The 23,683-nt window shown below is 36.5% G+C and overlaps 2 protein-coding genes across 8 annotated transcripts in view; one reads left to right on the plus strand and one right to left on the minus strand.

Moving 5' to 3' along the window:
* Nucleotides 1-10,115, plus strand: part of EYS (EGF-like photoreceptor maintenance factor) — a 765,389-nt gene extending 755,274 nt beyond the window's left edge. Inside the window, exon 48 of the mRNA XM_085217834.1 lies at nt 7,111-10,115. Coding sequence (XP_085073960.1) covers nt 7,111-8,309 — 1,199 coding nt within the window. The 3' untranslated portion in view covers nt 8,310-10,115. The remainder of the gene's footprint in view (nt 1-7,110) is intronic.
* A 656-nt stretch (nt 10,116-10,771) lies between these two features.
* PHF3 (PHD finger protein 3) overlaps nt 10,772-23,683 on the minus strand; it is a 46,340-nt gene continuing 33,428 nt past the window's right edge. For all 7 annotated transcript variants that reach the window (XM_085217835.1, XM_085217838.1, XM_085217839.1 and 4 more), the window contains 8 exons: nt 23,215-23,331; nt 21,612-21,740; nt 20,779-20,914; nt 20,289-20,487; nt 17,480-17,627; nt 15,973-16,062; nt 15,493-15,688; nt 10,772-14,409 (listed from right to left, as the gene is read on the minus strand). In XM_085217835.1, coding sequence (XP_085073961.1) covers nt 12,236-14,409; nt 15,493-15,688; nt 15,973-16,062; nt 17,480-17,627; nt 20,289-20,487; nt 20,779-20,914; nt 21,612-21,740; nt 23,215-23,331 — 3,189 coding nt within the window. In that variant the 3' untranslated portion in view covers nt 10,772-12,235. The remainder of the gene's footprint in view (nt 14,410-15,492; nt 15,689-15,972; nt 16,063-17,479; nt 17,628-20,288; nt 20,488-20,778; nt 20,915-21,611; nt 21,741-23,214; nt 23,332-23,683) is intronic.

Below are 23,683 nucleotides of genomic sequence, written 5' to 3' on the forward strand. Positions count from 1 at the left end.
AGAGAGCTCAGCCTGTTTAACTTGGGCCAGGAGTGGTTTAGCATCTGCGTGCCCCCATTCTATTGCCCTTCAGGAACATTTAGTTTGTGCAGAAAAGTATATTTTCTTAAAATCACTCTCTAGAACCGTATGAATTTCATTTCAAAACAAAAATGTCTTCTGTAGAGTCATTTACTTTCTTTACACATTTTTTTCACTGCCCCAAAGTTTTAAAAGATTTAGGAAAAGCTAATCGTGTGGCCCTTGATATTTGCCTTAATCTAATCCTGTCAAATCCAGACAGAATTAGGCTGATGAAAGACTCAGAAGTATTCTTAGCAGCCAACAGATGTGAAAGAGCTTTCTGGTGGGGATTAGTTTACAAAGCACTTTGTATAAATCCTTTTCTTCTGTGCAGTTATGTAAGATTTAATAAACTGATTGTCCAAACCACAAGATCTTTTTCTAAATTTCTTAATAGGGAATAATTAGAATATTTTTCTTCCTTTTTTCTACTTCTTTTTTTTCCTTTTCCTTTTTTTTTTCTTTTCATTTTTATCCTCTTTATCTTTTCCTTTTCCTTTCATTTCCTTTCCTTTTTTGTTGTTTTTTTTTTTCTCCTTTTTTCCTCTTTTCTCACTCAACAAAGTCTGCTTTGTAAAAGAAAGGAGATCTGACTACGCAGCTGATTTAGGAATGATACTGAGTTGCAGCATGTCACACTGACCCGGTGTGAATAGTACACTGGGACTTTTCCTGCAAGGGACTTCAAGGGCATATATTCTCATCAGAAAAATGCATTAGTAGTTAAAGAACTAACCACCAGTCTCTCCTTGAAATATTTCCTTCTTGTTTTGTTCTTTTCAAAAAATATTACACGCATCTCTAGAAAAGGGTGGATAGTGTCTTTACTCAAAACTTGATCTTCTGATTCTAGTCTCCACTCTTCTAACAAAGTGATTACTTCAACATACCCATTTAAAGCACTGGATAAATTATCATAAATAGAAGACATCTCACCAATCTGTTAGCAGAAGTTCCCATAATTCTGTCAGTCATGGGCCTTCTTGCTTTGACAACTGTTTCTTGACTCAGTACTAATATTAATATTATTAATAACTAACTAATTTCTGCAGTTCTTAAGAAAGTTGTTCCAAAGTCTAGCAATATTTTAAATAGATAGTTGTTAATAATAAGATGGGAAGTGGGGAGAGCAAAGCAGGCAAGGCAAGGAAAAGGAAAAAGGAAAAAAGGAAGAAGTGAAGGTCCAGAATAAGTGAACTGTATGTGCATATTTTAGTTTGGAAACTTGCAGATAGGAAGACAAAGAGCTTTTTCCCCTGCTTTGATTACTTGTTGTATGCCAGCAAGGTAAATACATGGAAGATGTAGATAGCTGTATGTGCTGCTTCTGAGTGATATCTCTGCAAATAATACAGCATTTGGACTTCAGCTAAGTGTCAGTAGAAGGCCAGCCCACTTTACATTTTGCAAGTACAATGTGTCCCATTTCTACTAATGAAGGTGCCAGAGCCCCATTTAATAGCTTTTAATTCATCTGGATGCCCAGCAGATGCTTGAAGAGTGTATAATTTAGTCATTTACATGGAAACCACTCTGCATACTCAAAGACCTTGGCACTCTGGGTAAAAAACATAGAACATTCATTTTTCATTAAGTCATACCACTACTGAAGCTTTATATTTGTTCATAAAAGTGAAATATGCTGCAGACTGCCTACACAACTCAAGAGTTGAGGCCAAGGAGCTGGAAAGGTTCTGTGATGAGATGAGAAAGAACAGTTATGCTGGGTGACTAAGAAGGAAGTCAGGTTAATAAACAGAATAGGGTGACTCACACTAAATTTAATACTCAACATTTGCAACAACAGTGCTGTCTCCTTTTATCAGGATATGCTACCTGCCTGGTCTGAAAAACCTCAATTCCTGATATTTAAGGCATTTCATTTTAAGAACCTAAACTAAGAGAAAGTGAGTATGGTGTGTGATGTCTACATCATTTCCTAAGACATTTTTATGGTGAAAATTCAATCATGCTATTGGACTAAAATCCTTTGAAAATACTCAGAATTGCTGGAATACTTAGACAAAGAAGAGTAGAAAAGTATCTTACAATGGCTAGGTTGGCTGTTGGTGTCCATGTTTCTGTAGCCAACAGGGGCATAATTTCTGCTTTTTATCTGATTTTAAGGTGGTTCACATAGACTAAATTAGCAGTCTATGAAGCAGAATTATTCACATGCTTATGTGATAGAACAGTCATTCCCATTGTCCTTATGTCTGTTGTATATGAGGACTCATAGCCAGCTGTAGCGGAAATGCAAAGTCCCAGCTTGAATCAGCAATTGAGCACCTGGTGGAAAGGCAGGGCCAAACCAGGGGAGCTCAGGTGCATGCAATGCTGCTGAGTGACCAGGGGTGGAGCCAGGATCCACCTCTTCCCTGACCTCATGTAAGGGTTGGTAGAGGAGGTAAGAGTGCCTTGCTGGAGGTCCTGCCTGAGACCTTTTAAGGGTGAGTAGATTTTCTTCCTTTTATTCTATATCTCTGGCTGCTACGTTTGGGGTCATCCTCACTTGCTGTAGCCTAGAACTTTGCTACCCTGCTATCATTGTTGGGCTTTCCATTGCATCATAGCATTACAGCATTGTATTATAGCTTTATACAACCAAAGCAAAAAAGAACCAAGCAAACTGAGATTGCTCAACAAAGGTGACTTGTGCTAGCTGCTGAAATATGCTAGTGTGACGTGTGAAAGTGAAACAGAAAAATATCTTCATTAAGAACAGCATTTTTGAAATGCGAGACTGAAAAGTTTAGCTTACAAAGAGAAAATAGCCCACTCCTTGTGGATGAATGAACATCATGGTATCTGAAGGTTGCTCTGGATCCTGTCTGCGTCCCTCTGCTCTGGGATGGTGCTCCAAGCAGACGTAGAATATACCGACTGACGTGGAGACTTTTATCTGAATCAAGAGATTAGTGGTCTTGGCTTGATACTTGTTCTCAGACTTGCATATTCCATGAAATATAGCTCTGAACAGGGAGTATAATAATTTTCTAATAATCCATAAAAGTTTATATGTATGTGGAGTAATTCCTATAAAGGAATGTCTAGACATTAAGGGCACTGTGCTATGGTCATCACTAGGTTCAAGTTACAAGAGATGCAAGAAGCTGCTGTAACCTGTCATCTGACTGATGCTTAGCTGTGTGCATGCAGGGATATGACAAAAGACAGTGTCGAACTAACAAGCTCATGAAGCCAACAAGAGTAAAAACTTCAACCTTACTGAGGCTGGTAACTAGTAGCAGAGACTGCAGAAGGGTGGGAATCATGCTCATCTCTTCTCTGTCCTTTGTTCCTGTATGAAGCCTCTTTCTAGCCCTCCCTCTTTTGCTTTTCCTTCCCTCCATAGCTCTGGGACTCACAGTGCCAGTGATCAGTTAATAATAAGATGGGAAGTGGGGAGGGCAGAGCAGGCAAGGCAAGACAAAGGAGAAAGGAAAAGGTAAATGTTCCTGAAATAGAAGGTGGAAAGAGAGGGGTAAGAAACAGTGTTCCCTCATATCACAACCATGCAAACTGGCATTCTTGCCCTCAATTAGGGGAAACAAAGCAATACAAGTCATAGACTGAGGGCAGCAAACAGAAATGCTGCATTAGAGATCTGAAGGAATTAAGACCACAAGTGTTCTGCAACCATTGACTGGAGCTCTTGAGAATTGTACCCTCCAGATACTGATGAAGCACTGAGATCATTGAAGCCTCTGTTCCCAGCAGAAAATCATGCTGTGGAGGCTTCTGCTCAAGAATGAAGGAAGTGTCAGATGTCTTAGGAGTCTCGGCAAAGAAGCCTAGATCTTCAGTACTACAAAAACTTATCAGTGAGTTTCTGACAAGCAAGGAGTCATCTCTCTATTTGCATCTCTCTATTGCTGAGGCACATGACAACTGCATGAAAAAGGTAGATGTCACTGAAATGATTGAAAGGATGCTTTGGAAACCTCTTCAGCCTTAAAAAAACATTGGGAAATCCTCTTTACTCTTAATGGAGTGACAACCCCTCATGTAAGAGCTCAGACTTAAATCTGTCTGCATACGTTAATTTACAGTGAAGTATAGGAATAAATTCATATACTCTGATAAGAGAGGCTTTGCTTCATTCACGTACGTATGGAGCAGAAGGGTGGACTTTGAGTCATGGTGGGGAAGACACCCTAAAAGAGAAGAGCTAAAAATACCACCTGTGATTCCCTACCCTTGGTCAGTCAGCCCAGTGTCCCCTGATAGTACATTCAGTCCTTCTAGGAAATGCATCATCATTAGGCAGATTTGGTAGTGAATTCTGCTACTGAAGAGATCTTTGGCCAATGCTGCTGTGCAAACTTAATCCTATCATAGCATTTTGCACACTGAAATCCTTCTGCATGCATATGATATCTCAGAGTGAGGCACTGCTAGCATGCATTCCTAATATACAGCCTTGACACATTACTATGTAGATGAGTTTCCTGTGGTGACCTGATACTGCTTAAGCATACTCCCCACTTAAGATAGGGATAAAGAGAGACACCTGCTTGTTTAGATAGAGGCTGAACATGAAAGAGCATTGCTACTGTCTGGGAGAGTTTAAAACCTGCCTGTGTGACTCTAACCTACTTACAGATTTAAATACTTACTCATAGTAGAAGTTGAATATTTTTGTGATGCATTCAGAATCTGTCATAAGAAGTCACGTAAGTAGATGCAAGTATGGATAATCCAGATATCACAGCCGTAGCTGGACAAACCTATGTGAAACTTCTCATTAACTCCTAGATTTAGCAACTGGCTGCTTAGGACACAGTTGACTTGGCCTCTGGGAACTTGGATATTGAACATGGAGCGGGCAAGACTTGAACACCTTCATGATGAAACCCTGAAAATCAAAATGAAGTAAGGTTGATATCTATTATGGGGTGCTCACTTCCTCTATGGAAAAGAGAAAATATTCACTTTAAAGTGGAGCAACTTTGACTGTCATTAATTTGGTGACAATTCTGAATTTGGTATTGCAAGTAAAAGTGTTTGAAACCCAGTTTCTTGCTTGAGGCAACACCTGCAACAAAAACCTCTTCCATTTTTTAATTTTGTTATTCTGTTTTCCTAAACTGGGAAGATGATGGGGCAAGGTATATCAGAACAGAACTGAAAGCTGTAATTGTCAAAAATTCTGTCCAGCACCCAGGGTCCTGCATGTTGTTTCAGGCTACAGTTGAACTTAAAGAGCCTATTTCCAAAGATGTAAACTTATTGAGACAGATTGTCTTACAGTCTCCAACAGGTTGTGCAAAGGCTTGAACGCACAGCAAAATGATGAATGTAAGTGCCTACCTCAGGAGTCTCTGCTCTTTTGTGATAATACTAATAAATAGTCATACTAGATTAGATACTAATCTGAAAAGGTGGAAGCAAAATTATGTCTTGTCTTGTATTTTCTAGAAAGTAGGAACCAGCCCTGAAGTCTAGTCCTGGAAAAACCATAGATGTCTTCACCTTTCCACTTAAAAAAGCAAGCTTCTTCAGGTCTTTGGCCCCAGCTAGTGTTTTATGGGATGAATTGGGATAATGCTTAACCTAAAACAGTTGCAACTACTTTGCTTCGTGTTGTTCCATACTAAGACTGCTGAGAGAGGAAATTCAGTGGTCAGGATGCTTTCTATTCATTTAAAATGGTGATGCAAGCCTTAAAATGGCATAAGCCCACACAAACTTCAGCTGTGCAACTCATCCCTCAGAGATAGGGCAGATCAACAGTTCCCTTGTTGAAAATGTCAAATGTCAAAGTGAAAAGTAACCAAGACAAGCCCATAGTTTACCTCCAGGAAAACCTTATATTCCAGCCCTAAAATATTTTCAGACATTTGTCCCTACGCAGTACCTGAACTTCATGGAGAAATACTGAGCTGAACTCCGGGATCAGCATGCGCATCATAAAGTTTGTACTAAAAGTGCTGTTCTCCAAAGGCTAAGATGACAAATCGTCATCTGAAAAGGACAAAACACAACCTGAGAAGTAGCACAGTGCCCTGAGAACTTTGGAGGGAGATGGAGGTAGAAAGTTGTTTTTTTTTTTTTTTTTTTTTCTTTTTTTTTTTCTGTTCTCAAGTAGCATAAGTGAGTTACTTGTATCTGAAGAGAGGTCTCAAACCTGTGTTAAACAATCCAGAATGCTCAGCTTACACTAAAAGCGGATGCAGTAACACAGATCTGCTTCAGCAGTAATGTAGAGCTCCAAAGTTAACTACAGTACATTAGCAGCAGGCAGCAATAGCTTTGCATCAGAGTTACTGTGGTTAACTTAAGCCTGCTGAAACTGTGTAAACCACTCTCCTCTAATGTCATCTCAGACGACTGTCACAGTGCATAGCTATCAAAAACTTCCTTGTAGGCCAGGAGGTCTTGAAGAAGTTCCAACTTCTCCAGCTCTTGATTACAAGACAGGTGAGCAATCAGCAACAAAAGCAAATGTCATTAATTTTACAAACAGGTCCACCCTTAAGAATGTTGAATCTTTAAGGAAGTTGTACTTTCCACTTCATTGGGAAATTACATAAAAATCTAACTTTTAGTGATAACTACAAGGAGGGAAAGTATATGTGAATTTAATAAGCTTATTTATCAATTTAGTTAGTTAGTTAGCTTTCCTTTAAAAAAAAAAAAAAAAAAAAAAACTAATTTCTGAGGGCAAACATTTACAAGTTAGAAAATGCACTTTCACACCCTGCTGCTCTCCTCTTCTGCCTCTGTTGTCTTTCCCTGTTGGAGTCTATCTCTGCCCTTCATACCTTCCTTTCAGCTCCTGCTTCCTAAACATTCCCAGATATTTTCCTTCATGCTTATAATAGTTCAAAGCCTTTTATATTGCCTGTAAGGCCAAAAACACCACTAGTACATGAAAAGACACTTCAGCCTAACACTTCCTGCTATGGCAGCCTCCAGAAGAATGATGCTGTAGAGCTACTAGAAATAAGTTATGGAATTGAGAAATGCAGGCATGAAAGCATCAGGATTATTCTTCAGCATGCTGCCTCTGAAAGTAAGTTTATTTCATACTTTTTTCTACAGGTGACTTTCTATGTATATCATTAGTAAATGGATTTATACAGCTACGCTACAATCTTGGAGACAAAACAATTGTTCTACAGGCTATTCAGAAGGTCCATGCTGATGGACAGACCTGGCATGTACTCAGAGTAGGAAGAGTTGGTAATGAAGGCTACCTGGATCTGGATGGCATCAATGTTACCCATACAGCCAGTGCTGGGATGAATGTGCTGGACACGCACACAGATTTTTATGTTGGAGGGGTATCTTCTCTAAATCTTGTGAATTCAATGGCAACAGAAAATGAACCCACAGGTTTCAGTGGCTGTATACGAGAGATTGTTATAAATGACAAAGAACTGAAGCTGACTGTGACGGATCCCAAAGGTGGAGCTAATATTGGTGACTGTGACGGAACAGCCTGTGGATATTCAGTATGCAAAAATAATGGAACGTGTCAAGTTGAAAGCTCGGGCTTTTCTTGTTCCTGCCCACAAGGATGGATAGGGAACACATGTGAAGAATCTATTCACTGCTCACAGAACAGATGTAGGTCTCAAGCTCTCTGTATTCCCCAGCCCACTTTGCTTTCATACACCTGTGTATGTGCACTAGGCTGGTCAGGTAAGCACTGTGACAGCAAAATCAGCTTTTTCACAGCAAAGTTTGTTGGTAATTCCTACATCAAATACATAGATCCCCTTTATGAAAAAAGAGACCTTCAGTACAGCCGTATTTCTTTAAACTTTACTACCAATCAAATTGAGGGCTTAATGGTGTGGCTGGGAAAAGCTGAAGATGAAGACAATGATTTCCTTGCCATTGGCCTCGCCAATGGAGCATTAAAAGTTGTGATTAATCTTGGAGAAAGAATCTCTGTTCCAATGATTCATAGCAAAGATTTCACCTGTTCTGATGAAAGATGGCATTTTGTTACCGTAATTCAAAATCAAACGTGTGTGAAGGTGTATCTTGATGAGGAGCTAATTATTTTTGAAGATATCGATCCACACAGAAAATACACTGCTTTAAACTATGGTGGAATTTGTTATTTTGGTGGATTTGAAATTGGCAGAGAAGTCCGTATAGTCACTGTAGGGCTCTTTCAGAAGGAATTCATTGGTAAAATGAAAGACATTGCACTCTTCCAAGATTCTAAAAAGATTCAGCTCATGAAAGGAGAAGGCTATAATGTTCATACTGGAGATCATAGAAATTAATTGAAGAACTAATTAAGATTCCTTAAAAGTGATACATTTCATTTTTGTACTGCCTCTTGTATTAAACTGACAATCTAGAATTTGTGAACCAAAATAAATGAAATTGTTTGTAATTTTTTTTCTGTTTTAATGATAGGTATTAATAACATACTTAAAATGTGGCCAGAATTTTTAATTTACTCCTATTTATATATACTCTTTAGTATTTATTTTAAAATAATGAAGTCTGATTTTTTTATTTATTTATTTTCAGTAAGCTGGGGCTAGTTTTGTACTTTGCAGATGGATGGTTGTCAATCTAGTATTGTTTGTGAACAAGGACAACTTAGTTTTGGAGAAAAAGCTACATTTCATTAGTATGCACAGCTTCTCTTTTCTAATATTGCAGTTTTATGATTAAGAGTAACATCTGACATTTGTAGGTGGAAAAAACGTATATCTATCTGGGGCTAAATGTGCATGTTTATAAAAATAACATCATTTGTATTTACTTAGTAAGTCCACAGAGACTCTATTCCAGGTAATGAAGTTGCTCTCCCTACCTTCTGAGTTGCTATCCATTACATTATGTAAAAAAGCAAAACTTGATACTGTTTTCATGCTAAAATATTATGTTTAAAATCATTCTCTTTTAGAGGCAAAAAAAGGTATTTCAATTACTGAGCAGAAAAACAAGCTTATGTACACTCAGGCAAAAAAATAGTCTACTGTTTCTCTCCACCAGGGGTCTCCCACGTTTGACCATAAATAATGTCTCAGCTGGAATCTGGGACAGTTGGCAGTCTGCCTACAAGTAAACTTCTCTTACTAACAGCTTTTTTGTCAAGCAACTGCTCTGCTTTAGCTATACACTTTTGGCTTTTATCCCTCTAAATGAGATTTTAAAATTTTACTAGACAAATTCTTAGCCACTGTAAATTGAATTTCCATGACTACATTTTGCATGAATTTTTAATCTCAAAAGTAAATAGAGTTCTTCAATAAATAAAATGCAAAAGCTTTATTCTTTCTGAAAAAGCTGTTATATTCTACGCTTCAGTCACCAATAAAAACAAATAAAGTTATATCTTAATCTGCTTAAGCATAAGATTTGTGATGGCATTTGTATTTCTCATTTGACTGCTGAATTGCTGTATAAATAAAATATGTAGAAATAATAATACTGAATTGCTATCTTTTTTTTTTTTTTTTTTTTTTACTATGTGAACGTGCTGAATAGCACATGATTAACCATCACTTTCTCACATGGAAATGAAATCCACAGTGGGCAATGATCAGGAACAAGCAACTATTTCTGATTTGTTTTCTCCCTCCTGTAAAGCAGGTCAGGAACAGTGACAACAGGCACAGCAAAACCAGGTGACACACATCAGTTTCCACATAACCAGATGGCAAGGAACTTGTTGCCAACTGTCAAGGATGACTCAGAGATGAGCTGAAGGGCAAGGCAATGGAGCTGCCACAAGATGTTTTAATAGCAATTTGCAAACATCTCAGTTGAGGTTCTTCCTATCCTTTTAAGCTGCTCAGAACTTTCCAGCAATCAGCCTGATACAGCAGAGCTTTCTCCCCCCTATCCAACAAGTTAACAACAGCTCTCAAAGCCTACTCGACATTAGAGCTGGCTCCAGATTCTTGTCTTCATTTCTCTTAGAAGGGCCTTCTATGGCCATGTGATGCTGGGGAAGGGCGCATCTTCAGATTTATTCCATTCACTCTGGGGTTCCTGGTGTACTGCCAGTTCCCCATCAGCACACGCTGCTGTCTGTGGTCCGAGCAGCAATTCAGTGTACAGCAAGCAACAACCAGAGCACTCCTGACAAATACCAACATTAGACAAGTGACTGAAGATGTGGGGAAGGCAGCAACCCCTTACTCCTGCAGCAGTGAGGTTTATTCCCACTACATAGCTCAGATTCTAGGACCAAATTCTGTCAGCTGTTTCTGTCTGTTAATTTAAAATCTTAATAAAACTCTCGCAGTAGAGATGTTCCCCTTTGGCTCTCCAAGAGGCAGATAGTAAAGCACTAGCTAAATCTGGAAAATGTTTATGTATTCTTTCCAAATATTTCTGGTAACTGTGACAGAAAACATTCCCATCTCAGCTAATAGGGCCAATTTTCAGTGATAACAGTTTATTTTCAGAGCTCTTTTGGACAGGTCAAAAGGAGATCTTGACAAGCAGAGCTACTGATTTAAAACTGATTCCAAAACCAAACAAGGGTTTCATTACTTTTTTAAATATTAAAAACCCTGATGTAAATATTTACACAACCCACACGCATATTAATGCCAAACTACTATATAAATCATGGAATTAAAATGATACTAGTTTTTCCAAATTAATTATCACACTACAAAACTTGACAGGTTTACTACTGCTTTGATTACAAGAGGATTTCTTACTTAAGAATCTCAACTATGACGCTGAGAAACATTACTGAATAAAAGTCTGCCACCTCTTCATTTGGTGCAAGGTTTTTATTTTAGTCAATTTGACTGTGAAGCTACTTACTTGTAGGATATTGAAAGGAAATTTTACTTTAAAATACATTAAAATTAGCAAATATTATTAGTGTGTTGTTAAATTTGAAAGATCTTCTCAGAAAGAAGAGGCTTTTCTACAGCAAAGTGCAAAATGCTATGTCCATACAGAAGGTAATGTACTCAAAGTAAAAAAAAAAAAAAACAATACTGAAAAATAGAACAATAAACCTCATTTTTGGTATACATAGTGGAATGTTTGTTTCTAACAGACTCAGCGAAATGACAGGTGTATTCTGAGAAGGCAGGAGATTTCAGCTTGTCTTCAGGTTTTCTTTTTTGGCTTTTTGTTTTGCAGTGGGTGGCTGTCATTATTAGGAATCAATTTACTGCAAGTCCCAATGGGACAAACATTCCTCTACCTTCTTCCCCTCTCTCTGCTCCCCCGGAACTCAGAACAGCGTAGCCATGAAATGTAAAATATATTTCTACATTTCTGCATTCTACAACTTAGCCTGCTAGATTCTTTCAACCTACAGTTTCAAACCTATGAAATCAAACACACACAGTATGTGAGAAAGTTTTATCATTTTAGAATCAAAATATCCCTTAAAATATTTACATTTTACAGTAAAAAGGATAGCAAAACACAAAGTAATGTACAAGCTCAGGTATTCAAGTTTTTGAAGCATGGAAAATGGTCGGAAAAATGAATCAACTACTACAAAACATATTTTCAAGAACTTAGGTTAAAAATGCTTTCTTATTTAAACAAGTGCAGTTTAAAGCAATAACATTCGAGCAGCTCAGCCTTCCAATTTCTGGTCACAGACTGCTTTAGATGCTTAGGAAATACTTGAAAAACTGATGAAATACACTTGAATTACTTTATTGTACTACTGAATAATTTAAAAAACTCTTCACACCATCAAGCATGTTATGTTTTGTTGTAGCATGTGTGGATTCTGAGGTTTTGCTGGAGTCCTTAAAAACAGTGCAATTTACAAAGAAGGTTATTGTATTAAAGTAATCTTTAAAATTATCCGAGCATCTTAAAACAGGAGAGAGCACAAATTACCAAAGGCAACTATATTGCAGACATGACTAAAGCCAGCTTTATCAGCTAAGAAAATTTCTAAGCCTTTATTGCATATTAATAAAAGAAATCTTTAAAATTTTGAATATACAGCAATGTAAAATTTTTAAAAATATTAAACTCCTACTTCTAGCGACAGTTGGTATAATGAAAAAAAGGATGAGTATTGGTACATCGAGTAGTACCAAAACACAGACTGGTTTCTGCAAAACACCAAGACTGAATAAAAAAGATGGCACAATCCTAGCAGGCTGTTGGTTTGTTTGTTTTTTTTTAATAGAAAGTTTTACGACGTAACTCTAATAGTTTACTTAAATAGGACTTTAAAAAGACTGCCTGCATCTTTTTACCTTTTGCTTTTAGATCTGTCACTGTGGTCCCTGTGTCTGTCTCTGCTCTTTTCACTTTCTCGCTCTCTATGTTTCTCTTTACTTTTCTCCCTCTCCTTATCTTTTTCTTGGGCCTGCTCTTCAGGTTTGGGCTTCTCTGTCTTTTTTTCTGGGTTTCTAGTCTCTCTGGGGCTTTTCCCATCAGCACCCCTATCACTGTGAGGAAGTCGCAACCTTTCTTTGTCTCTGTGTCCCTCCTCTCTACTCTTCCTCTCTCTCTCCTTTTCCTGGTTTCTGTCTCTGCGTCTATTTCTTTCAGAATCTTGTTCCCAGTATTTTTCATTGTTCCACTCTTTTTCATGTCTTTCTTTCTTTTGATGGTGAGAGTCACTATAAAATCTTTGTCTCTGTTGGTCGTTTTTTCCTCTACTGAACCCTCTCTCCAAATGCTGCTCCTGTCTGCCCCAAGGATCACTATGACGCCTTTCTGGTCTCCTACTGTCTTTACTCTGAAAAAAATTTTCTGGCCCCACAAATCTTGACTGTTTGTGAGCCACTGGTAGCCCTTGTGCAATGGGTCCAGCATAGGGTGGTGGCTGACCGGATAAATGACCTACAGGTGGCCACGGCATCATTGGATTCTGAGGAAAGCCAAAGCCTGGAGGAGGAAGAAGTTGAGGTGGCAAATGAGGAGGGAATCCAAACATAGGACTGTTTTGTGGAGGGAAGTTAGGAGGTGCAGGAGCTTGAAATTGAAATCCAGGTGGATTAGATTTAGGATGCTGGAAATTCTGTTGTGGAGGTCTAACAGATGAGAAGCTGCCACTTGTTACAGGGCTTGGAACTTTGGAAATAAATTCAGAAGAAGAATTTTCTGTTTCAAAATGAGATGAAGTTGCTGCTGGTCCTATTCTAAACGAGTTCAGAGCCTCAATGTTTTGCATTGCATCTTCTTGTGACTGTTTGGTATCTTCCGCTTGCAATGCACATGTGTTATCTGCTTTTGCTGTGGTTGAACTATACTGCATCTCATTTGTTTGTGCATCACTTGGATACAGGTTTAAGCCTATATCACCAGAAGACTGTTTATTCTCTGGTTCTATTTGATCATTTCCTGAAGCAACCTGTTGGTCTTCATTTTTACTAACATCCCCTTCCTTGTTTTCTGAAGCATTAGTCTGCTGATTTCGCCCAGCTGCCTGTCTAGGGTCTCTTTTAAGATTAATAAATGGTGGTGATTTAGAGGTATTAGCAGTAGTACCTTCAGCAGAACTTACGTTAGTGTTGTTGTCAGTGTTTTTCCCTGCATTTGATGAAGAAGAAAAGCTGGAATTTGTGGTCCTTCTAATTTCCTGTGTGACATTATCCTTGTCAGGTGTCTGCCGCTTTGAATCATTTTCTTTACTTTCTTCAGTTTCTTTATTCTGTGACTGAGCAGATAAATTTGCTACAAATGCTTCGGTGGAGACATCGGGAGGTTTTCCCTTAAGAGTAAGTCCTATCAAAGTTCCAGCATTTCTTGTAGAACTTGAGGACCCTGTAGCTGCTGCATCTGCAGGTCCAACAGTAGCATTAGCAGACTCTTGCGTATTATCTGAACTAGCCTTTGTTTCACTAACTTCAGCAGTTACTTCATCAACATCCATGTTTTCTTCTTTTAAGCTTGCTTGTTCATTTAATAAAGGTATCTCTTCACCAGGACTTGCTTCTGGCTTACTTTGTTCACATACCTGCCCTGTCGTACCCAGGAGGCTTTGAAGAATATCATCCACTGGCAGTGGTTTATTTGCTAGCTCCAAAGTAGAAGGCTGATTCTCCCATCCAACTAGAACACCAGGAAGAAATCTGAGAGGCTTTGGTGGTTCATGCTTGTTACTTTCCACCAATGGTTCAATAACTGCTGGAACATCTTCTACATTAGATGGTTGAGGTTTATTTCTCTGCTTGTGTAGCACAGTTGTGAAAGAATTAAAAAAATCATTTTCCTCTTCTTCTTCTAGTGCCAATTCATTATGAGAGACTTCAGGTTTGCTTGGCTTGCTTTTCTTTTCTGGTGGCGCACTACTCAAGGTACTTTCAGAAACTTCATCCACAAAACTACTAGTAACACTTGTAACAGCAGAAATCTGCCTCTTCATTTTCTGGCGAATTATCAATCCCAGTAATAAATTTGGTCGATGAATTTCAATCCCTGCACAAAATTGTAAGAGCAATGTATTAACTACTTGTGCTTTGGTTAAAGTAATCAGTAAAGTAAAATAAACCACATGCTCTTATAATATATTACAGAAATTCTTCATTTTAAGACATTTGAGATTTCCATCATTATACAGAATACAAAACTTATATAGGATATCTAGTTTTAAAAGAAAAAAAAGTTAAATAACTTGTTAGTGTTAGTCTAAGAGAGTTACTTTCTAATGGCAGTGATAGAGAAACACAAGATGAAAAAGAGTGTTAATAAGACCTGCAAGTCCCATAATCAATCTGTGTTAGACAGATTTCTTCAAAGGTTTACCCATGAGTGACTTTCCAAAATGCTTTCATCATTGCAGGAAGGTACTGTGTTTCAAGATACACTACGATCTCTCTCTATGCATTTTGTTTTGTCTAAACGAGGTTCTCACAAAGAGAATTAGGAGTTGTAGCTAATCCTGGATTAGTTTCATCCTATGTAAAATGAAATCATCCTTAATTTTTTTTTTTTTTATATAACCAAAATAAATTGACACAAAAAATCAGGCTTAAGCAGCAGCTCCAGCTCCAGTCATTTCTGGAGTTTTTTAATCATTTGTTTTCAGAACTTCCAATGTCCATCCTTCTTGCTTTTCTTCCTTCTTTAAAAAGTTTGGAATGCTCAAGTTTAAAAAAAAGTTAATAGATTTCAAATGATGGAAAATACTGTTTTTAAGTTACAGTCAATTTGGAACTCAGCAGGATTACTATTGTAGGTGAGTTGCACCAGTGAATTTTCTGAGATTGTAAACACAAGGAAACCTAGGCTAGAGGAATTACATAGTAAAACATGAAATAAAATTACTCAAAGTAATATTTTCAATGATACTTAAAAAAAAAAATCAGAATAATCTTACAGTTGAAAATTAATGTCTTCTCAAGGAAGTTAATAAAACACTATGGAAAAAATCATGACTTGTTTGAACAGAATGACTTATTTTCTATAACATCATTAATTACCTTTTAAAATTTAATTCCCTCTACTGTTATAAGCTTCTATATGAAGTGCTATGATAATAAAGTTCCATGCTGTACTTACCAGGCCCATCAAAAGGCACGAGATGATGTGGGACTTTATCTGAGGAACCTAATGGGATGAGATACAAATCTTTGACTAGCTTCATGTTATTGGCAGCTACACCATAACGTTTTCTACTGCTGAAATAGGCAAATAACAAAGCATAGGATATCTGATCCTCTTCAGTTACAGGGGTAAAGCGAACTACGCAGATTTCCTGTTAACAAAAAGAGAAATAAAAGATCATACATACTTGTGACATGTCAAGCTGTCTCCAAATATATGCATTTCTCTCCAACAAATACATGTGCTCTCAAACAATAAATGAGAGATTAAGGTTAGATAAAAAAGAAATTCCACAAGCTGCCAGCCATCCCATTTAATATAAGTATCAGTTTTATCCTTGAATTGTGACATGTCTTGCAAATGTTCCAGGAAAATAAGATATATAGAGTAAACAGAATGTATTCTAAACAGCAAGCACTATGTAAAATTTCTTACCTTGGTCCCTGAGGCTTTGATTTTTTCTACATACTCCCAGACAGTGTGAGGGGATATCCTGCCACCTACCTGAATACTATCAGGTAAATCCTATGAGAAAGAAAAACAAAAATCTGAATCAAACATATCTATTTTATATATTCAAAACATTCTATATTATTATAGTTCTTAAATGCTAATTTTAAAAGTCAGTAGAAGTTACAAGAGTAGAAAAAATAATTTAGAAAATTAATTAAATTTAGATTTTGGATATTTCTATTAGGATTCTCAGTGCAAGATCAATGACTAGTAATGAATTAATTATCACTCAAAGCTTTCATATACACCTTCCTCCAAAACAATTCACCACAGTAACAAAATCGAACTCCATTCCAGAAATACTCAAGTTTCTTTAATGATTAAGCTGCTATGAGAGTCGCACACCTATAGGGAAATATAAGCTTTTAAAATTTAAATAATGAGAAAATATATAACCTACACACTTATGTACATAGAAGAAAAATTGTTCTTAGATACTAATTGAGCTCACTTTTGCTAGTGACATAAACAGACTTCCAGAATAACTTCAGAACAACTTAGGAAAATGAGTTGTTTTGAAATAAAGCAGAAGAATTATACTAAACATACCCTATTTTTAAAACAATCCTTCAACACCAAGAGGTACTATGTGATCTGCAACTGACTGAAGATTTACAGTAAAATGAAGATAAGCACATTAATAGAAGACCTAACACTAATTAGAAGGCTGACGCATCCTGTGTCAACTGGTGAGAAGTAATACTGAGCCTTACATGCTCTTTGATCTTTATTTTATGCTGCAGTGACAACTGTTACAAGTAGTCACATCCTTTTCCTGCTTCTTAGAGCCTGAACAGAATACTAAATAAACATTTTTAAGGTTAATTTAGCCTTACAAGGGCTGTAATTGCATCAGATTAGAAAAAAAAAAAAATCCAAATCTTGTTACAAACATTTCTATTGTAGAAAAAAAGACTGCTCATAATGTTAACAGAAATCTCCTATAGACACTTTCTTACAAAAACTGATGCTGATTTTTTAATGCTTTCAATTTAAAGGGAAGTTTTCATTTCCTCACCTGTAATTCAGAAAATGGATGCCACTGAGATGATTATTATTTGATTATTTATTCAGTAATAAATTTTGTCCTAACTTTCCTAACACAGAAGATGTTTCATAGCAAATTAGAAACAGTTGAATATTTGCAAAATTATCTCTACAGAAACTGCTACTCATCCTCAAGAAAGATGAGAGAAAAACACCTTAAAATACATTAGAGAACTTGAATCCTGCTGAACCATGGGTTCACTTAGGGCAAACTGAAAAATATTTACTTACACAGATAAACTCTGCCTACCTTCTTTCCTCCTGCAAGCACTGTGTTCACACTTCGCTGTCTTTTATCACTATACTATCATTAGCTTACATGGTAAATAAGTCACTAAAGTTCACAAAAGAGTTGTCCATTCTTTGCAATAAATGTAATTACCTCTGTTAAATACTCAAAAGAGCCAGAAACTGGATAAGCCTTGATAACGAACTTTGCCACGGAAGGCATGTTGATGAAACCCTTCCAGATGAAATTCAGGCGCGCCAGAAACAGACTTTCACATTCTACAGTACCAGGTGTTTCCGATCTTAAAAAAACAAAAAAAAAAATTAAAAAAGACAAAACCACTTTGTTTAGAGCATGACATGTAAATCATCACCTTTCTTCACAAAATAAGCTACCGATCATTAAGAATTTTACTTTTCAGTTAAGAATACCTGAGAGCGTAAGAAAACACATAGGCAGACAAGCCTATTATTCCTCATCTTCCAGAGTAGCAGAAGATATTTCTCATTTCATTTCATTCCATTAAATAAACAACATATTAGCTCAACGCTGTATTTTTGGAGCCTGCAGAAATTATTTTTTCCACGAACTAAAAAATGGTATCACAGAGGACAGAGAAACATGTACAGTGCTGCAGACCCATTAAGATCTATCTTCCCCCTGCAACATGTAGAGAGGGAGAAGACAGCATGCAAACTGCTGGCCTGTCTTCACCCTGCTTTCCTAGCTCCTACTTCTTGCTGCAACGCTGTCCGCCACCTATAGATTCTAGCTGCTCTCACATCCAGGCATCACTTCCACAGGCTCTATCAGCACCTCTTCTCAGTTTCAACATCATTACCCATACAAAGCAACTTTACCGCCTCACACTTGAGAAAAACAAAACAAAACAAAAACAACAACAAAAAATAGTCAGCAACTATAGCAAAGCAACTGCAAAAAATAAACTGAAAGATTTAATTTCATAGGAAATTGTTTCTCAGCCTGGGAGCTTCTTCACAGAAAATAATACAGCTACATTTTAGCACTTCTGAACCTATTTAAAAAAAAAATATTCTAGGCATGCTACTATTACTGTTTATCAGTCACTCACTAGTAATAAATGCTGTGCTGTGTGGTAACACAGTAACCTACGTTTCATGCTGTCTACACTAGAAATTATTTCTTTAAATCTTCAGCAAACCATTCTAAAACCAAAGTCCCGTGTCCTTGGTGAAGGACCATGTCCTGATAAAGGTTGCATTCCTGGACTATGGTCAATTCTAAACAAATGAGTCAGGTGTTTTTCTAGAAACTTGTCTCCCAGACCAGAAAAATTATCCTCATAACTGCAATTTAGAAGAAAGTGAAGGTTGAAAGGAAGAAAATGAAGAGAGTTGACAGCAACATCCATACTAGATCAACTACAAGCCAAGGAAAGGGAGAATGGAAGGAGTGGTGAGGAGGAAAATTCATCAGAAAAAAGAAATTGTTCAAGAACAGCTACTGCATTTTCATGTTAAAGGGGTAAGGTGACAGGCCTACAAGTTATGGCTGCTGCTTTCCCTCACTTGCTCTGTGGTGCTCTCCTCAACACAAAAAAAGCTGTTAGCATCTCAGAACACACAATCTGATATTGCTGAAAACAGAACTGTAGGGGACTTCTGGAGATCATCTAGTCCAAACCCCTGCTAAAGCAGTTTCCCTACAGGTTACACAGGAAAGCAGGTGGACTCTTTCCTTTAGACACTTCCTAAGCTTACCTATGAGGATGTTACAGGAGATAGTGTCTAAAGCCTTGCTAAACTAAACTACTCTTCTTTCAAATGAAGATGCTCCATACATTAAACTCAATGTTGTGACAGCTATTCTCTAACTATCATTTTCACCAGACATCATTGTGGCCAAAGCAAAGGCCTCAAAAAAATTCAAAAAAATGTTAAGCATGACACAATAATTACTTGCTACAAATAAAGAAAAAAAGGCAACAACCAAACATAAAAACTGCGTAAACAGGCAACAGTATATTAACATTTTTGGAAAAACATTGCTAAGAATATAGTCAGCCACAACACACATGCATTGTGTACATAGCAAAACATAAAACAAAAATAGAGAGCTGCGGTCTGGCTTTCACACGGGGTGCAGAAAGCATTTGTAAATGATAACAAAATCTGAAAGGCAACAACAAAGTATGTAGAGCAGGCAGGAAAGATGTTTGATACAGTAATACTGCACAAGCAGGGGAGGTGCCTGGCAAAAACAAAACTGCAAAAAATCTAATACACACTATTGATAACAGATGAGATTTCTCTATCCTCCTCTCTTTCTTTTTGGAGATAATACAGAAAGAATTAAGCACCAGGAATGAGCAATGGGAAAATTGGTAAGAAAGACTGCATCACTTCAACTCCACCTTCTCACTCCTGAGAAGACCTCTAGTCCCACAACTCTGACAAAGACTATGAACACCAGTGCTAACTGCAAGGCATCAGAGCTACAGTACTACATGCTCAGAGTTAACTGGTGGCAAAACTTTAAAGGGCTAGCTGTTGCAATACACAAGGGTAATAACTGATAAATTGTAAGAAACAAATATCAGAAAAGTCAACTAACTAGCAAAATAATTTTTGAGATTTGAAACTAGCCTGATCCATCACAATTTGTTCAGAGCAAACTCAAATTCCCTAACATTATATATATATATATCTCTCTCCATATAAGCACACATACACCTTCAATAAAGTAATTTATTTTCCCTGAAAGGAATATGAGAATTAGAGGTTTGTAATCACTATACATGTAGCATTATTTATACAAATGCACAGCAGCAATTAGCCCCATTCTTAAGAAGACATGTACAGCCTCCACTATATGAAATTATGAAATGCTATAAAAAAAAACAACTAACATTAATCATAATAATTTAACAAGAGAAATAATGTGTTTCACTTAAAAATACTGTTTCTTAAGTTTATATTACTTTGGAAGAGTCGGGAATGATGATTTTGATGAGTCTTGCTTATCATCTTCCAGTAATTCTGAAGCTAAAATACAGGATGTTGAAGAAAGCGCATCTGCAATGCTCTCTGCTTCATTGTCTGATTGCTTCCGTGCAACTCCAACAGACACTTTCACTTTTTTTGCAGAAATATCATCATCAGTAGGTGGTGCCATTCGACCTGCGGAGATGAATTACAATGTTTTGAATATGTTTTGTTTTGTAGTTGGAAAAAAAAAGAAAAAAGTTAAGAGAACTTCCTCAGAAAACATGGAAGATGAACCAAAAATACATTATTACCATTGTAGTGCAATAGGATAAATACATTACGTATCAACAGTAGTACATGCACTCATTAAAAAGATTTATCTGTCTACATTTTATAAATAGAAGGTGACTATCATTTTAAAATTGTAAAACTGCCACATCTTTGTCTGCAAACTGAGAATAAAAATATTTATGTTCTTGTCACCTATGCAGATTTTGCAGTTAAGATCAAAGAGATGATTTTTGTGTTGACTTGTGGTGTCTGGAGATGCAGATTCATTTCCTTCTTTATCTTTCTCAGCTTCCTCTGACTTCTCATGCAACTTCATCATATTAGGTTCCTAAGGAAAGTCAAAACATCTCAGATTTTTTCTTCTGTTAATATTCCTAATGTCACTATTTGCACTGCTTCAATTTATTTATAGTATTTTCTTCCTTTCAGACATAACAGCTGTTTACAAGGGTGCACAGTAATAGGACAAGGGGGAATGATTTTAACTGAGACAAGGGAGGTTTAGGTTAGATATTAGGAGGAAGTTTTTCACTCAGAGGGTAGAGACACACTGGAACAGGTTGCCCAAGGAGGCTGTGGATGCTCCATCCCTGGAGGCATTCAAGGGCAGGCTGGATGTGGCTCTGGGCAGCCTGGTCTGGTGGCTGGTGACCCTGTACATAGCAGTGTGGCTGAAACCAGATGATCATTGTGATCCTTTTCAATCGAGGCCATTCTATGATTCTATGATAAAATTTTCCCTTCGAGTCTACAAAGTCTCTGTAACCTAAAAGGCTATGACAAAACCTATATAAATTCATTAGAATAGTGAATAGGTATTCCCAAATATATTTTACATAAGATTTAAAGTATTTTCCACTGTATTCATCAATGAATCAAAAAAAAAAACAAAAAAAAAAACCAACAACAAACCACCAGGCCTGTAAGTCAAAGTCAGGATGAAAGAAGAATTAAAACAGAATTAACAAGTAATCAGACTTACAACCATGTTATCTATGAACCAAATATGCTGTTCTCTTTCCTACCTGAATTTCCATAACTTCTTGTTCTTTCATTGGTGTTTCACTTTCAATTTCAATTTCACCTTTGTGAGTAATTTTTGTGATAGGTCTTCTTTCAACTTCCCTCTGTTCTTTCTCAATCATTTCAATTGTCTGTAAAAACAAGTTATACTATTTATTTGTTTCCACATAATAAAATTTGGAAATCAGTATATGTAATACATAAAATAAGGACTGTAATCAAGGAATTCTCCATGAATAAAAGAGTATATTCTTATTTTACTAGTGTTAAGCAGTTTTCTTCAAGGAAAAACACAAGCACATCATCTAACTTCACTTAAAATACAAGAATAAGGAAACTGTAAAGTAGACCTTCAACACTGAATTTAAATACAAGTAATCCACATTTTCCTAAAGAAAAATTTATTAACTCTTTTTCCATAATGATAGGAATATATAGGAGATAATGTAGGACATAAATACACCTAGATTTATGTAATTTTTCAAGAGCTTGATCTTGAGTACATAAACCTAATAATGTTCTTCCTCAAGAAAAAAAATTAAATATATTCTTCCAGTAATGCATATGCTAAAGACTACTACTTTGCTCTATTGAAAAAAGGAAAACACCGTTAGTTCTAAAATTGCTTCTTAAAGCACATCTCTACTTCTTAATCCAGAAACAGTTTGAATGGGCTGTTCTCAAATCTACTGTATGTCATGGTATCTACTCATTTATTTATTTTCATTAGAAGTCATCCAACATAACTAACAATTTCTACTGTCATAAAACCCAAACACAAAACGTATATCCCAATTAACACTATCCAAATTTTTTGCCTTTCAGTCCTATATTGGCACATAAATATCAAAGATTCTCCCCAGTACAAATTCAGATTTGTAAATTAGACATCTTAATGCTCTGATATGGCCATTTTTAAATAGCTATGCTTAATTGTCATTTGTTAACTATTGTCAGTTTTTGGGTTCTTCTATAAAAGTAGTAACACAGCTCTTACTATTCCTGCTTCTCCTTTTAAACTATCAACACAGTTATAAATATAGCATGTCTTGCTATTTCAAGGAAAGTAATGCTTAAAGTAACCTAATAAACTTCCTATACTGCGTATTATTATTTATTTCTTTAGATGGTTTTCAGATTGGCAGATAACATTTTCAGCTCCAGACTTCTTGGTGGGTGAGATGCAATGTTCCATCGACATGTAAGTTATAAACAGCTAGTTGACTAGTTATGTCTCGCTAGTTCTAAGAGATCTCTCACCCTGGTTAGAACTGTTCTATAAAGCTCCAACTAGAGCTTTAAAATCTTGCTGGAAAGATACAAAAGCCTTTCCTTTTGAGACATATTAAAAAAAAAAAAAAAAAAACAGAGTAGAAACAAAGCTACATCGTTTCTCCCCTTCAGGAATTTACTAGAGTTCTTTCACTTCTGTACTAACATCTCCTTTCAGTTTTGAATACTCAATAAATTATGGAGGTCTTCCTGACCAGTTGGAGTTGATTTACGTGACATGCATTCTGTTCCTTCTAAATACACTTAACCTGGAAACAGAAGTTAAATACACTTAGGCAGCCAACTAAACAACATTAAGTTGACAAATCTCACGTGTCTGTTTTCTCTTTGTCTCCAAGCAGCCAGTTCTTTGGAGGCCAGTTCTTCTGGGCTCATTTTTATTAGATGGTCTGGAGTAACCTCTCCTTTCAGTACTTTTTTGAACAATATCTAGAAGAAAAAAGAAAACTATTGCTGTGGAGACAAAAACAGCTCCTAACAGAAAACAAAGTAGAAGAACAACATTCAATATACTCTCTATAAACATGAGTATTGTTTAAAATATTCTCTGTATGAGAAACACTACTAGACTTTTTTTTTTTAAGATAAAAATCTTAATTCCAGAGTCCCGTGTTTAGTCTACATCTACATACACCCTTAATGATCAGCTGTATGATTAACCGTTGTTGCAAAAATAGAAATTTTATGCCCACTGCAGCAGTAACAGACTTTTCTGTAAAGCTGTAAATTCTCTGTATGACACAACAGAAAAAAGCTAATAATAAAGAGAATATCTGTGCTT

Source organism: Meleagris gallopavo, chromosome 2 (assembly GCF_905368555.1).
Source record: "Meleagris gallopavo chromosome 2, MGAL_WU_HG_1.1, whole genome shotgun sequence".
NCBI lineage: Eukaryota > Metazoa > Chordata > Aves > Galliformes > Phasianidae > Meleagris > Meleagris gallopavo.